General features: G+C 39.1%; 1 protein-coding gene across 1 annotated transcript in view; it reads left to right on the plus strand.

Moving 5' to 3' along the window:
* Positions 1 to 9204, plus strand: part of PCNX1 (pecanex 1) — a 311984-nt gene extending 302780 nt beyond the window's left edge. The window contains 3 exon segments of the mRNA XM_033952015.1: positions 1175 to 1614; positions 2941 to 3081; positions 7099 to 9204. Of these exon segments, the coding sequence (XP_033807906.1) occupies positions 1175 to 1614; positions 2941 to 3081; positions 7099 to 7239 (722 nt within the window). The 3' untranslated portion in view covers positions 7240 to 9204.
* Positions 9205 to 17639: the final 8435 nt, after the last annotated feature.

Genomic DNA, 17639 nt, shown 5'->3' on the forward strand with positions numbered 1-17639 from the left:
ACTTACTGCTATACTGTATATTAAAAGTTAACATATTAGAACTTCACATTTGCTTGATTACTGGTGAACCTCTGTATGTCTTGGAGTGCTGGCACCTTCTGGATTGACAATAGGTGGTTTCCTCTAATATCTGGAATGTTGTGTTATATCATCTATTAAAATGAATAGAAAGGGTTTCTTTGAATAAGTGGTATGTGTTTGTATATACAGTGATACCTTGGAATCCAAACTTAATCCATTCCAGAACCCTGTTCGAGTTCCAAGACAATTTTTCTCATTGAAAATAATAGAAACTGGATTAATCCGTTCCTGGGTCCCACAAACTCAAATTTTAACAGGAAATACACTGGATTTTAAGGTAAAATATTAACAAATATTCCTAAGCAGCATTCAGATTCTGGGGCACAAACACACATATACAATATGCAGGACGTTCAGATTCCAAAGCAGAGTTTGGATTCTGGGGCGTTCGGATTCCGAGGTACCACTGTATTTTGTTTGCAGCTTATGGCATTATTCATAAGTTTTACAGAAAAATGGTGTTGATCAAACCAGTAAAGTTTCCCAGTACATTTATAGAGTAACATAGTATATGACAATAGGTACAGATCACATTAGCCTATCCAGTATGCCCAGTTAATAATCTACTTTTTGGTAGATAAGCATACAACTCAACACCCGTTATCCTCCCTCCCAGTATATTTTACCTAACATCTTGTCACTGCCTTCCATATCTGTCCCAGGCATTTCCAAAACATTACAGGTGTTGGTCCTCCACCGCCTTTGCTTTTAGCTCGTTTTAGGACTTTTTCCAGTGCTCAGTCCCCCTTGCATGTCTTCTTACTGTACCAAGAATAATTGACTAAGTATTCAACAGCTAATCGTGTGCACACTGTGTTGATTTCTTGTGCTACATGGTTTTTTATTTTTTGTAAATTCAAATTTTAATAAGTTGTATACCTGATATATTTAGAGTTGTAGGTGTGTAATACTTTTGACAGGGAAATTCAAGTATCAGTTTAGTTTGTAATGCACACAACATATTCAGAATGAGTTGTATTTTTGTGCAGCATCAGACAACTTTCTTCAATAGCCAAACTGTTGCACCAGTATATTTCAAGTAATGTAGAAGTGTTATCTGTTTTTATACTAGAAATATCTTTATTATTTTTAGGCACAAGCCACAGTTCCCACTCTGTACAGTTAAGCCTCATCAGGCAATCTCCTGCCCGTGCATCAGTAGCCAGTCAATCATCTTATTGCTACAACAGTCGCCATTCCTCTCTCCGCACATCCACCACGGGCTTTGTGCCTTGCCGACGCTCCTCCACCAGTCAGATATCACTTCGCAACCTCCCCACATCCATTCAGTCCCGCCTGTCTATGGTGAATCAGACTGATCCCACGGGCCAGTCCGTCATTATTGGTATGCAGCATGGCTTGCCGTCTTCTAGCAGCTCCAGCCAGAGCATCCCAGCCTGCAAACGTCATACCCTGGTGGGCTTTCTGGGGACAGAAGGAGGAAATAATATCAATGATGGACAGTCGGGAAGTAATTCAAGCCCTACAAACAACATACAAGCCAAAAAAGAAGAAGTAGTTTATAGAGTACAGGTGAGCTGGCTACGGTGACTGTTCCTAGATAGCTGTAATCCCCTTGTCTGTGCTTTCAAAAATATTCAGCTCTGTAAGTAAAGAATATTGCTCCTTAGCATTGATGAAATTAATGTCTTTATAAAAAACTGTTTTAACTTTTAGCAAGTTGATGAGACTCAGAAATTCAGAGAGCTTATCTTTGACAGACTGTTGTATACACTTCCCCCTCCCCATTCGCGGTTTCCCTACTCACGATTTCACATAATCGCGATTTTTTTTTGGAGGGGGAGGAGGGAACCCCCCCCCCCCATATTTTTGTCTTCCCCCTGGCATCCTGGCCTTACCTGGTGGTCTAGCTGGTTTTCGGGGCAGGAGCGATCTTCCTACGCTCCTGCCCCGTGCAGATAGCCATTAGGAAATGGCTGTGGGGAGTTCCCGTAGTCTCTCGAGAGATTACGGGAACTCCCCACAGCCATTTCTTAATGGCTATCTGCACGGGGCAGGAGCGTAGGAAGATCGCTCCTGCCCCATAAAACAGCTAGACCACCAGGTAAGGCCGGGATGCCAGGGGAAGGCGGAAGGGAGGCGGGGATGGGTCAGAGCCGGATATTCGTGGTTTTTCGCCATTCGTGGTCCGGCTCTGCCCCATCTCCCGTGAATAACGAGGGAGAAGTGTATGATATTACTTATCAACCAAAATTCAAACAGTTGATAGCTGAAGAATGTTAATAGATTAATAGATGAAAGTCTTAAAAATGAACAAAAAATAGTGAAATCAACCTTTTATTGCTGTTTTTAATTTTCTGGTCATGCAATTTCTTATGAAAAATTGCATTGTTTCTTTGAAAACCATTTTATTTGCTAAACACTTTGAAAATTAATCTTCCGAAACTTAGTCTTATTCTTTAAGGTTTTTATTTGTTAAGTTAATTATTGTAAACCGAGTCGAGCTTTCTTGGACTGATGTCTCGGTATATAAAGCCAAGCATTAGATTAGATTAGATTCTTTACAACCATAGATGAGGCTTTAGCACATTCTATTCCGTTGATTCCACAGTGGATGGCTACTAACAGATTTCAGCCTAATGTTGCTTAAATTTGGGTTCTTTTTTTTTTATTAAAATCTGATTGTTCTACTGGCTTTTGCTAGATGGATGCTCAGTGCCTATTCTTTCTGAAATTCAGTTCTTAGGTGTTTTACTTGATTCCTTTTTGTCCTTAGGAGGTCATTTCTTACCAACATATTCTATTGGTTTTAGCTTCTGTTTATCATTTTTATAGTGTTATCAGAGTAAGAAAAGTGACATGCGGTGTATTTTTTTTCCTTCCTGGCTTTTGGTTTAGCTAGTAGATCTTAGCCAAGTACTGGAAGGAGTTAACGTGTCCAAACGGAAGGAACTGCAGTGGCCAGATGAGGCAATCCGGTTAAAGGCTGGAAGGAACAGCTGGAAGGACTGGAGCCCTCAGGAAGGGATGGAAGGCCATGTAAGTACTCCTAATTGACGCACTGTATTAAGTACCACTGTTCAAGTAGCATGGGATTATCCCATGCTACTTGCAAATAAGGGAGACAACGCAGGAGCAGAAAAAGATACCGTGAAAGAAACAGTAGAGACTGCTAAGCTTAGAAAGTCCAAGGAGGTAACACACAGAGAACTCAAATGTATGTATGTATGTGAATGCTAGAAGTCTGAGAAACAAAATGGGAGAATTAGAGACAATAGCAAGACACGATGAACTGGAAATCATTGGCATAACAGAAACAGTACTTTGCTTCCCCATTCATTCACGGTCATTTTCCGCAAATGACCGGGCAGGAGAGGGCAGCCGGAGAAACAGGAGAGAGCAGCCGGAGTGCCGGCGAGTGATAGAAATTACTTGCGGTATGCTCCGAACGCCTCTTCCTGCATTAAAGTCGGGCCTCACCAATCAGGAGGTGCGCTCTCCTGCCTCTCCGGCTGCCCTCTCCTGTCTCTCCTGCTGAAAACCGTATTTGTGGTTTTTCAAGATTCACAGGGGTTCCTGGAACGGAACCCCCGCGAATATCGGGGGAGTACTGTATACATGGCAACAAGTAGCAAACTAAAGGTTCTGCCACATTGGCCATAAAAAAGCTACAGTCCAGTCGCTGGTTTTCAGACTAGAATTTGCCCTCCCAAAAATGGAATGCACATATAGGTATGGCAGCAGTGGGGGCAAAGCACTAAATTATTTTCAGTAATTTTGTATGTCAATGAGGGAGAGAAGAGAGAGAGAGGAGAAAAGGTTTGAAAGGAGCAAGTTCCCTGATTAATGTGTCTTGTTTATCAAAGTTTCTATGCTATAGCAGCTGAAACTCCTTTTTCCCAAAGAAATACATTGGACTATTTTTGAGGAGATTTATTTCTCTGGAACCCCTGGTCCAGCTTGGCCCATTTTCAAATTCTGTGTATCTTAACTGTTTTTTTCCCCCCATTACCAATTTGATCCCATTTTGTTAAATATGTGAAGTGTTGGTTCACCCCCCCCCCCCCGTACCCCTTTTGCATCCCCTTTTGAATTATTGTCAACATTATATGGGGTTAAAATCTAGCTATTTATTCATTGACACATGAATGCATCAGACATGGTATATATTGGGATAGGAAAGAGAGGATCAGAAGAAGATATAGTAGAGCTAACAAATAGGGGTTTTTAAATTGCCTGTATTATATTGCTTTCTTGGTCCAACACAGCCACCTGACCACCTAAAACAGCAAATTACAAAACAAGTTTCAAGTTTAATGGAGATTTGATTAATTGCTTAATCATAATTCTAAGCGATGTACATAATAATAAAATTACAAAATGTGGGGAACAATACAATAAATAACAAAAATCAGGTCTGACAAGACTATTGACAAACGTAACAAAACTAAGAACATAAGGGAAGAGAGGGATAAGAACTACAAATTATTTAAAAGTTAAAGAGACATATAAGGGAGATAGAGAAGGAAAGGGAAGTTAAAAATTATTTCAATAAAATTAGAGAGAAAAAGTAAAATTGGTTGGAAGACTAAATGGCTAATTTTCAAAGGCGTCTTTAAAAAGAAAGCTCTTTAGTTTACTTTTGAATTTTTCTAAGTTGTGTTCTTCCCTCAAGTGAATAGGAAGTGAGTTCCTCAAGTTTGGGGGGCTGTAACAGAAAAAATCAATACTTATGTTTGTTGCTTGTTTGTTTATTAAAACTTTGATATACCTCTTGGGCTGACTTGTAGATCTCAGTGGTTTTACTTCATCAAAAACCAAAATATAAACATACAATAAAAAGAATAGGACAGAAACTTTTAAACCACAAAAGATGTATAAGCATGGGTGACGGGTCCACGTAGTAACCCCCTCGTCTTTGTATCTTTGGAAAGAATAAACACGCAGTACACTCGTTCCACTTCCCTTTATCATATCTCCCCTTAGCCTTCTCTTCTCCAAGCTGAAGAGCCCTCTTTAGCCTTTCCTCATAGGGAAGTCATCCTATCCCCCCTTTAGCATTTTTGTTGCCCTTCTTGGTACCTTTTCTAACTCTATTACATTGCTTTTGAGATGTGGTGAGTAGAATTGCACCCAATATATGAGGTGTGGTTGCATTATGGAGTGATACAAAGGCATTTTAATATTCTCTATTTTGTTCTCCATTCCTTTTCTAATAAATCTTAAAATTCTATTTGCTTTCTTATCTGCTACTGCACATTGAGCAGAGACTTTCAAAGTATCAACGACAATATCTAAATCAGCGTTCTCAAACTCAAACCCTTTGCAGGGCCACATTTTGGATTTGTAGGTCCTTGGAGGGCCTCAGAAAAAAATAGTCTTATTAAAGAAATGACAATTTTGCATGAGGTAAAACTCTTTATAGTTGATAAATCTTTCCTTTTGGCTAAGTCTTAATAATAATATTGTCGTTTATAGCTAAAGAGACATATGATCAAGAAACTGATTTATTTTACTTTTGTGATTATGATAAACATACCGAGGGCCTCAAAATAGTACCTGGCGGGGCCGCAAGTGGCCCCCAGGCCTCGAGTTTGAGACCACTGATCTAAATCCTTTTCCTGGGTGATGTCTTAACGTGGAACCTTGCATGACCTAGCTAGAGTTGGGTTCCTCTCCCCTACCTGCATCGCAGTCCATTTGCTCACATTAAGGGCTCCTTTTACAAATGTGCATTAGGACCTTAACGCGCAGAATAGCGCGTGTTAAATTGCTGCACGCACTAGACCTTAACGCCAGCATTGAGCTGGCGTTAGTTCTAGAAACATAACGCGGGTTTAGCGCGCACTAAAATCCTGCGTGCTCTATAAACGCTAGCACACCTTAGTAAAAGGAGCCCTAAGTGTCATCTGCCATTTGGATACTAGGTCTCCCAGTCTTGCAATTTTTCACAATCCACTTGTGATTTAACAACTTGGAATAGTTTTGTAATGTTAGCAAATGTGATCACCTCGCTCATTATTCCTGCTTTCAGATCATTTATGAATATATTAAAGAGCAGCAGTCCCAGCACAGATCCCTGAGGAGCCATACTGTTTACTCTTCTCCATTGAGAATATTTACCATTTAACCTTACTCTTTCCATCTTTTATCCAGTTCTTTTTCCTTCTATCCTTTAAGATCATAACAATAGCCTTACTGGGTCAGACCAATGGTCTATCTAGCCCAGTAGCCTGTTCTCATGGTGGCCAGTCCAGGTCACTAGTACCTGGCAAAAACCAAAGAGTAGCAACATTCCATGTTATCGATCCCGGGCAAGTAATGCTTCCCCCATGTCTTTCTCAATAACCGACTGTGGACTTTTTAATTTCCTCAGGAGTCATTCATGAGGTACTTGCCTTCTGAAAATCTAGATAAACTACCAGTATATCAACCGGCTGACCTTTATCCCCTTAGAATGTAATCCACCTAAAGATACCTCTGGATCTGATAGTAGAATGTTGTACATTCTGAACAGAAGAGAGTGTCTGACTGGAAAAGCTAGCATGGCTCAAACCAAACCAATGACAAGGCCTAAATGACTAGAATTGGATTCTAAAACTATTTGGTTTTTCTTTTATTTCATTCTGCTGGTCCCTCCAAATCAAACATATATCTTATTATAATTTTGTGGTAATTTTTTGAGGGTCTGAGCAGGCTATCCCACTTATAATTCCTCCCATCCTAAATCTTATTCTCCCAAACCTTTACTCCCCTTTTATGAAGCAGCGTTAGCATTTTTTATCGCTGGCCATGACGCTAAAAGTTCCGACGCTCATAGGAATTTTATGAGCATCTAAGCTTTTACCGCCATGGCCAGCGATTAAAAAAAAAAAAAAATGCTAACGCAACTTCACAGAAGGGGAGAATTTGTTGTAACTTTGTAGTCATCGCAATACATATAAACTAAAATGTCAGCCTTTTTCCTATTAACTATTTCCATTTTACCAAATCTTTAATATGTACAATCTGTTCATTCATTTTATAAGCAATTCTTTTTTTCTTTTCATGCTACAGGTGATTCACCGCTGGGTGCCTTGCAGTAGAGATCCAGGTAGTAGGTCCCACATAGACAAAACCATCCTGTTGATACAAATTGAGGACAAGTATGTTGCAGTCATTGAAACTGGAATCCTTGAGCTTGGGGCTGAAGTCTAAATTGCCGCTTTAAAAGTTAAAGGATTTGGAAATGAGATAAAAGGAATTTGCAGTTTTGTGCTTTATTGTTGCCATCTCAGCAGTTCAAAGACCAGGCCTATCATGAAGAAGAAACTCTGAAGAGAAGGACTTGCTTTAAACCCTGACATATTTTTTATCATATGTGTACATATATATTTTTATGTTCAGTTACTTGCAGGGAAACATGTGTGATAGTTAAGATCTGTTAAAAACCATGTTATGTTAAAAATTTTCTATGCTTTAAATCAACAATCTACTGTAGTTTAGTTCAAAAATATGATGTCTACATATTTTTCTAATTTTTTTGCCAAAAATATTTTGCCATGATTTCTTATATAGCATGTGAATTTGTTTGCTGTATTTTCTTAGTCTATTCAGTGTACAGAAATTTCCCATTCAGCTAATAAGTCTGTTTTATGTAATGCAGCAAACATAAACATGTTTTATCTCATTTCATTTCTTGTGACCTAAAAAAAGGCAAGGAGAGAACTGCACTTTTTAAAAAAAACAAAAAAAACCTTTTTACAGCAATGCACTAAAAAGAAAATCTGAGATTACTCAGAACATTATTTATATAAAAAGATAAGATACCATTATTTAAATTGCCTTTGGGATTACCCTTTACCTTTGCTGTGTTATAGCCTCAGTTTCCCTTCCTGAGTCTCCTCTTCCACCCTATCCCCTTATTATTATCACAGATGGTAGTGCTGTGGAGCTAACTTTATTTTTTTTTTTTGTACCCATGCTTTAATGTGGCACATTTTATTTACAGTATATGGAAGAATGTTAAATGTCTCAGATGATTTTCCGTGTATGCTATTCTAGTGATGCACACAACACCATGTTATTTTGTCCCTCTGGATTTCAGGTTGTCACTCACTCTGCTGTTTCCCTTTTCAAAGGGAAAAATTACCCCTTTAGCTATTGACTGGTTTAAGGTCTTTTTGCCTACAACTCAAATACAATGTAACACTGCTAAGTCAAACACGTATCGTAATCCTTAATACACTGGAAACAAGGACCATGATCTATGAACCCGAGAGAGAATAAACCTGAGTCGGATAAATGGTTTAGGCCAGGCTTGTCCAAGTTCAGTCCTCAAGGGCCACAAACAGACCAGGGTTTCAGGATATCCCTGTTGAATTCAGTAGGAGCATCCTGAAAACCTTGCCTGTTTATGGCCATCAAGGACTGAACTTGGATAAGCCAATCAAACATCACTTTATACATACAATGGAAAAATGTACATTTTTGTCTCCTTTTTTGGTCTAAAATTGTGTATACTATTTTATATGGAGTTCTTTTGTTTGGAAGCAGCCATCTCTTTCCTCGTGAAGTGGAGAATTGTGAATGATGTTAGTCCACTTGGATATGTGGAGTCCACAACCAACTTGTAGGTGATACCTTTTCATTGGACTGACTAAATGAACATTTAGCAAGCTTTCAAGAGTTAACGCTGACAAAGAGAGGACAACACTTCAAAGCTTGTCAAAGATACCTTTTTATCAGTCTAACAATATATCACCTATAACTTAGGTCTTGACCCTTATATCCTTATGAAGTGGAAATTTGATTTTGATTACTCTTCTATCTCCCTTGCAGCTTCAAAAATAAGGAACTGATCTGTAATAAAATGTCCTAGTATTCAGAGGGTGGGTTAGTCAATAAACAGAAAATATTTGAAATGTTAATTATTATACAGTTCTATAATGACACTAAGCACATAATGTTTGTACTATAAATATTGTGTGCTCAGTTCTGGGAAAGGAGGGAAATGTTGCTGCTAATCTTTTACCCCTGGTGCTTCTTAGAATAAGCTCTTCCAAGCTTTGGGTTTGCAAGGGTTTTAGAGCATTGCTAGCATGCCATATGAGAAAGCTAGTCAAAGATGTTGCAGGAAAGTAGAAAAGGCAACCCCCCCCCCAAAAAAAAAAAAAAAAAAAACACCCTATACCAGATGTTGCCAGTTTAGAAGAACAGTCTGGAATATTCTGTCATGCTACTAAATATGGTCTGACTAAGCTTTTTGTGTTATACTTAGAAAAATGAACTAAGTGTAACAGTATTACAGTATCATAAATCTGTGTACTTTTCTGCATCTGTGATACTTTGTGCAGTATGTTTCAGAATTTGACTGAGAAGATTTAACACTACACACCCATAGGTATCAAGTACTGTAGATATATTGCAAATGTATAAAGCCTTAGGAAATAGTTAGTATGTAATTAGAGTATTTAGTAACTTAAAGAATTAAGATTTTGGGACTGATTTCATCATGTTATGGCATCCAGTAGTATAACCTTCTACTGAACTTCAGTTTATTAGTAGTACAAGAAAATATATAGTGGCCCATCATACTTTAAAGTAACAGTGCCTTCACTTTGTAGAAAGATTCATATTTGCCACAAATAGGATAAGTTTTATTAGTTCAGACCACCAGTTCCATTGTTCTTAAAATCAATGGATAAAAAAAATAAATAAACACTGTTTCTCTATCTGAATTAGAAACATGAAGGTGTCTGTCAGGCTGTGGTTCCCCCACCCCCCAACTTCCTTTCTTACCACATTGTCTTGGGTTTTTTTGTGGGGGGTTTTCATGAAACCTTTACTGCCCTTTGGGTGAGTTTGAATTGGTTTCCAGTTGATAGTATAGAGCAGTGGTCTCAAACTCAAACCCTTTGCAGGGCCACATTTTGGAATTGTAGGTATTTGGAGGGCTTCAGAAAAAAATAGTTAATGTCTTATTAAAGATATAACAATTTTGCATGAGGTAAAACTCTTTATAGTTTATAAATCTTTCCTTTGTAATTTATAGTTAAAGAGACATATGATCAAGAAACTGTTTTATTTCACTTTTGTGATTATGATAAACATACTGAGGGCCTTAAAATAGTACCTGGCGGGCCGAATGTGGCCCCTGGGCTGCAAGTTTGAGACCACTGGTATAGAGCATGGTGACAAGAAGCATTTTTTTCTATTGGTTTTAAAAAAATGTATATACCACCAATTCTCACACCATTAGAGATTTGCAGAAAAACATAGCATGTCATATAAACACTTTACTTCTCCCCTCTCCATCATTATCTAAGATTCCCCCCTCCCCAAAAAAAAAAAAAAAAGATTACTTTTGATAGCAAAAGAAGCTACTACGAGCCAGGCCTTGAATTTTTTTTTTTTATGTGTAATCTTTTAGATCATGCTCTAGCTTTAATTCTGAAGGCAGTGAGTTCCATAAACATGGGCAAGTGATCAAAACTGCATGATTGCATACAGCAAATTAGTGTGCAACCATCAAAGATGGTACTTCTCAGAATCCCTGATTTTGAGAATGCATAGCTCTCTCCAGAAATTGAACATCAAATGTAGAGGCTTTGACAGTCTCAGTTCTTTAGCAAAACCTTGGATTTTGATTGTGCTATCATCGGTAGCTAGTACAGGCCTTGTAACGCTGTAGTAGTATGATCTTTCAAATTTACCCCAGTAAGGAGCAACAACATTTTGAGCTTATCTGCAAAGACCTTATTGTTGGACTAGGAAGATCAAACAATAATGACTAAAAAAAAAAAAATCTAGGGAAGATAAAACTAGATGATATAGAATGAAGAGCAAGAGCTTAGAGGCCATTTTGATTAAGTGTATAACACTGAGACTTAAATGTGAATTTTAAATCTACAAATACACCAAGATACCAAGAGATGATCACTTTGTTCCCAGCACAAGAATTCAGGGTCAGGTATGAGGAGTATTAACTATTATCCTACTTGCTAAGCCTTTCCTCATTGAAGTCAGTACAAGTATATCCTGTTTCATCTTAAGAAAGCCAACCCTAGAAAAATCAAGTGTGCTTCAAAGAAGGATATCAAAACCAAAACTGAATCGATCAAACCTAGAACAAATGTAAAGTACCTTCATATAGCTTGAATAATGTAGTATGTATAACAAAAGTGTTAAAAAGCAGTAACAGACTTAGCTCAATGCCAAAGATTTCTGGAGGGTCCCAAAGATTTTGATGCAAAGGAGTTCTATTTCAACCTCAGAACTTTTCCTGTGTTAAATGTAAATAGGGAACACCGACATAAAGAGGGATACAAATGGACAAGGCATATAGATTTTCTTTCTTTAGGGCTATATCCTACCAAAATATGCTATTATAGATCCCATTGCATTAAACGGGACCTGCAGTAAACTAGCACATATTAATGTAGAGTAATTTAGTAAAGCTGGCTCTTATTGTGATAAAAGCAGACAACATAGAATGACAGTAGGTGGCTATGGCCTTAAAATCTCTGCAGTAACTTATTTGAAAGTTTTCTTCCGTACCTTCGTGGATTTTTGAACTAGCCTTGTTATCTAGTTGTCATTTTGTTGAAATGACTGCTAACTAACTTCAGTTTTCAACCCTCTGCAAAATTGTAGAATAAAAACTGAATTTACTAATAATTATCTTTTTTTTCCCCACAATATGGGACTTTCAAGACCCTACATCTCATTGAGACTAAGCAATCTCCTCCAGCCCTCCCAGGTACCTGTCAGTTCTACAGGTAGTTAAGAAATCCTAGAAACTCCCGTAAGCTCAAATAAAATGCATCAGTCATGTTTATGGTCTTTTATTTAAAACATATACATAATAAAATACACACATACATACATGATAAAATGCATAACCATACAAATACATTGCCATACTGATAAACATAAATACATATAAAATTAAACATAAAAATAGAATCATCGCACCATCTTACTAAATAATAACTCCATTGCACTCATCCCCATCACAATACCTCTTTATAGAATATACAAAACGGTTAAAAGTGTTTCATTTTTTTTCAACACCCATATTTCATTTGGCAAAACAAATGGCATTTTAACAAATGTTTAAACATGCTCAAATTCCCTTGCTGCCGTATATAACCTGGAAATTTGTTCCATTTTGCTGGACCCTCACTTGAAAAGGCCGCAACCCTCATGGAGTCTAGTGTGTTAGTGAGTTGTTTCTGCTGTTTTGCATTTGTTATTTTTGAAAGGGGGGGAGATGGGGTTGGGGAGGGGGGTTTATACATGCTTGTAAGTTGCCTCATGAACATTGAAGGCAAAAAGCCCTATTTCTTAATAATGTATTCCCATTTTTTGCATGATATTTAAAAAAAAAAAATCTTTGAATAGGGTTTTAAAAAGACAGTTTTCTAAGAAAAGATTATTTTTATGAAGTAGGATGGAAAGGCTTTGTATATATATTTCAGGATCCTATATATTAGAAATGGTTAGATCCCCAATATTGTATGGGAAGGGGACAGAATAGGAGCAAATGTTACAGTAGTGTGATTATACTGTGTTTATTAAAGGAAGTGTTACTTATATAGATTTATAAGTTTCAGCTTTCAGTGAAACAGAACCAATTGTAGCATTCAACCAGTTGCTTTGTGTGCCTTTGAGTATTGCTGTGATGAAATATAACACCAGACTAATGGTCTGTTGTATCCTTAGTTTTGCTCTATCTTGCAGACAAAAGTTGAGGATGAGATGGCTGCACCCAGAAATTTCCAGGAAATGTATTATTCTCACTCTCTAAGGCAAGGATGTCAAATGTTGGTCCTCGAGGGCCGCAATCCAGTCAGGTTTTCAGGATTTCCCCAATGAATATGCATGAAATCTATTTGTATGTACTGCTTTCATTGAATGCTAATAGATCTCATGCATATTCATTGGGGAAATCCTGAAAACCCGATTGGATTGCGGACCTTACAAATCGACATTTGACACCCCTGCTCTAAGGTCTTTTACCCCCCCTCCCCCCCAAGATGTGGTAAGCGCTAGCCCACACTTACTGTAAAACACACTTAGGCATCCTGTGGTATTTTTCAAATCTGTGTGTGCAGACCACATGCTGAAAAATATTTTTATTTTTGTCACGGGGATACGTATCGGGGCAGAGAGTGGACGTTTCTGCACTAATCACATCTACATTATTGCATATTAACTGATTAGCACAAAATTAGCATATGAACCCTTATCGCCTACAAAATAGGTGTCGGTAAGCGCTCATGCATTAGTATATTTAATTGCCACGTGCTAATGGCAAAATTAATGCATGGCCATTAATTTTTTTAAAAAAATGGAATATTGGATATTTCCCAGCTGCAATGGCTTTAGCTCATGGAAAAGATACTCATTAAGGGTGTGCTGAGGCCACTTTTTGCTCAAGCTTAGTAAAAGCAGCCCTAAGTGTGCAACCAGCTGTGGGGCCACTTGTCAAAGTAAAATGCAGCCTGTGCATTAGATTTCCCATTCTTTAAGGCAAAACTATTTTTCAAAATAGAAGCCTAGATCATCTGAATGCTATTCAATTTCTAATATTTTCATGCTTACATTTCCAGCAGAAATTATTCCTCTATATGTATGCAACTAATGATGTCACAGAAGTAACAGAACACTTTCAAGGTGTTGACTTAATTCACCGGATTATGTAACAGTCAGAAATTGTGGCTATAAAAGTGAATGAAAAGGTAATAGATTCACACTAAGGGGAAGTAATCTTTAATATGTGGGTAATATTGGGATGCCAAAATCATACTTCACCACTACCAGCATATGGCGCTTGGCCGGGGATAGGGTTTTAAATGTACTTAATGTATGTCTGATATAATATTGTATATATGTGTGTATGTTGGAAGTAGCTTGTAAATACTATATTTGTTTAAAATAAGGAAAACATTTTTTTGAAATGTTGCAGAAAAAGAAAACAGTATTGATAGTGGGAAAACCACTAAGAAATAAAATGATTTTCTTTTTATTTTGTTGCTTCTGGTTTTGTGTGTGTTTTTTTATGGGGCCTTGTTGAAGGTTAGGAAGTAATTAACACTTGAGGGGGGGTTCCATGTAATTATTTCATTCTGTCACTGAATGTGCAGGGATCAGTCCCAAGAAAGAAAATACCGTATTTTTCACTCCATAAGACGCACCTGACCATAAGACGCACCCACCTCTAGAGGAGGAAAAAAACAAGAAAAAAAATTCTGAACCAAATGGTGTGTCCTGTACCCTGTCCCCCCTCTGGTGGTCTAGTGGTAAGCCTGTACAGGGCACATCTAGTGGTGGGCACGTCTAGTGGCAGGCAGCCAGCCTGCCAGCCCCAAACTAGCCCCAAGCAAACCAGCCAGCCCCAGGCAAGTCCCCCCCCCCCCCATTACCTTTTAAATTCTGCCCAGCAGCTCCAGCCGGCTTCCCTCCCTGCCTGCCATGGCAGCCTTCGCTCTTCCGGCATCCTTATTTCCTGGCCAGCGGTGAAACAAATCAGGAGCAAGCTTTACACTCTCCCGCTCGGCCCCGCGCTGCTTTCCGAATGGCTGCTGTAAGTTCTCATCCTGCGAGAACCTACAGCAGCCATTCGGAAAGTAGCGCAGGGCCGAGCGGGAGAGTGTAAAGCTTGCTCCTGACGTCTGCGCTGCTGATCTGTTTTGCCGCTGGTCGGGAAATAAGACGGCGCTGAACCACCAGGTAAAAAGGGGGAGCGACGACCGACGGGCGGGGGGGGGGGTAAAAAAAAAAGATGGTGCGGTAGCAGGTGGGTGGGTTTTACAGGGGGAGGGTAACAAAATATGTACCTTTGCTTCATAAAATGCACCGAGATTTCCACCCACTTTTGGGTGGGAAAAAAGTGCATCTTATGGAGCAAAAGATACGGTATTTATCAAGCCATGAATTTCAACTGAGAACTAACTCATACTCAACCACTTAGGGGTGATATGCTTAATTTAAAAAAATGTAAATCTCTAAAGGTCATTCTTCAAGTGCCTTGATGAACTTCCCATTTATATAGTAGCAAACAAAATTCAGATACAGACCCAAACTGTAGTTAGCATGTAGTAACAAAATTTAACTCTACTAACCATGGAAGAATTTGGCAGAAGCTACTTTTGTTTTGTACTGGTGTACACTTCACCCTGCCAATTTGCACTTTTAAGACTTGCAATTTTGGTTATTCGCAAGTTTTTTTTTAACCCGGAACCACCCCCACCTCCCGGACCTCTATACAGCTTACCTGGTGGTGAAGCGGGGCAGCAGCGCTTTTCCTATGCTCCTGCCCTGTGCAGAGCCTTGTACAAAAATGACAGCTGTGAGTTCCCATGGTCTCACGAGACTTCAGCGGGAACTCAAGGGAGCCATTTTTGTGGACAGCTCTGCATGGGGCAGGAGCGTAGGAAAAGCGTTGTTGCCCCGCTTCACCGCTAGACCACCAGGTAAGCTGTATAGAGGTCCAGGAGGCAGAGGTGGGTCAGAGTCGGTCCTAAAAGTTGTTTGTGGGGTTTTTTTTAATATTCGTGGGCCGGCTCTGCCCCTAACCCCTGCGAATATTGAGGGGGAAGTGTATACTGAAAGTCCATTTGTTTCATAACTCCTTTCCACCTCATTATTTACCCTTATATTAACTGCACTGATCATTTTTTTAACTTCTCTTTAAAAATAAACATTACAGACAATATATTTGGTTTTCCTTCTTCCATCCCAGATTTGGTCACTGAAAAATGAAAACTAAAAGCAATAACGGTTGTGAAGGTTTCTACCTTAACCTTTTAACTCTATTTTTATTTTTATTTTTTGGGGGGGGGAGGGAGATTGACTGTAATAGAAAATGAATAACTTTCTGCTTGCATCAATTTTTCCCAATACATCTTCAGTCTCACCCTAGGCTTATAACTACTGTTTTATGTAAAACTACCTCACTGAGCTAATTTTCCCTCTATCTTTTTGCCTTGACCTGTTCTGCATTTCCTTCTCTTTGTCCCTATTCTTTCCTGAGATCAGCATTGCCCTTCTGTTTCCCTATTCCTTCTCCCTCCACACCTGCATCTCTTCTCTATCTCCTCATCCCTACCACTTCTCACCCTCACCTTGGGGCCAGCATCTCTCCTCTCTCATCCCACTCACCCCACACACAGTTCAGTATGGGGCTCATTTTTTTAAAAAGATAGACGTCCAAAAGGCAGCATAAGCCAGCACTTGGACGTCTTACTAGTCAAAATGCCCAAGTGAGCATTCTCAAAACAGACTTTCTAGATGTCTTTCTGGTTGTTTTGTCTCCAGCATGTTAGAAACGTGTTTTGGGTGGGCTTAGGACTTGGACACTCCTCAGGCATAACCAAACCTTTAACAAAAGTCCTGGAGCTAGATCTGTTTTAAAAGCTAAAAGGTGCCCAAACTGACCAGATGGCCACAGGAGGGATTAAGGCATGACCCCCCCCCCATCCCTTTACTCCCCCAGTGGTCACTGACCCCCTTCCACTAGTAGTGAATGTGTCTCAGAGTGAAAGATGGGGAACTAGACTCCCACGATGTCTCGTGCCTTAAAAGCCAAATAAAATATCTCTCACAAGATGGCAGCATAATCTTATGCCTGAGGTCTTATTGCTGTTAGAGACCTGATAAGTCAGTAAATTAAACACTGAAATTCTCTGACTTAGAACTATTCATTTCTCTGAACAGTGAGCTTCCCCGACAGTAGAAGTGTACCTGAAATGATTTTGGGCATTGCACTGTGTGTGCTGGTACAACAGATTAGATATGTGAAAATAATGAACTTGGTATATCTGATGGAAAAGAAACAGCCACTGTATAAACTCATTTTCCTGTTCTCCAAGACATAATATGGACTCTGCACATTCACTGTGTAAATCTCTCCTTTACTGCCAAATCCAAACACTGTCCCTTGTGAATGGTATAACTATTTTTAATGGATGGGAATTGAGTAGGGGTTTGGAGGGACTTTGGCATTTGGAAAATGGCCATATACCCCAGATGGAGGATGATGGTTGATAGTGTTGGTGTAGGGAGGATGGATACTGGCTTTAGGGAAAGTTGCCAACTCCAACTGGATCCTTATAATGTTGTCCTCTGGCATGGATTTTTCTCTGGGCTGTGTTGAAAAGCTGGGCATCGCAGCTAGGACATTTGTGGGCATTTCTTTTGATTGATCTTGTTCTGTTTTAGGGCCAAGATCCCTAGTAATTGCCTGAAATATTTCTAAGATTACATCACCTATAAAAAGACATTGGATCTTATATGGTCTTGAATGACACTGAGCATCAGAGTTTTAAATGGGATTCCGTGGATGAAGTTATATATCCATCTCAGGGTTTCCGCAGCTGACATTGTGCTTGTTGCAGGGTTTCCAGGTCTCACTGCGTCTTGTCGGATAGAAACTGATGTTTCAGCCACTATGCTATGGCTTTCTTCAGGGTATGCTCTGCAGTTTGACTTTGTAAATAGTGGGTTTACTGACCTGATTGGGAACAGGGCAGTCCACCAATTTGAATTTTGGCAGGAAAGTCAGTTGGTCAGAAATTTGCCAGCTGTGAAAATCCTGAGAGAACATCTAACCC

Source organism: Geotrypetes seraphini, chromosome 7 (assembly GCF_902459505.1).
Source record: "Geotrypetes seraphini chromosome 7, aGeoSer1.1, whole genome shotgun sequence".
Lineage (NCBI taxonomy): Eukaryota > Metazoa > Chordata > Amphibia > Gymnophiona > Dermophiidae > Geotrypetes > Geotrypetes seraphini.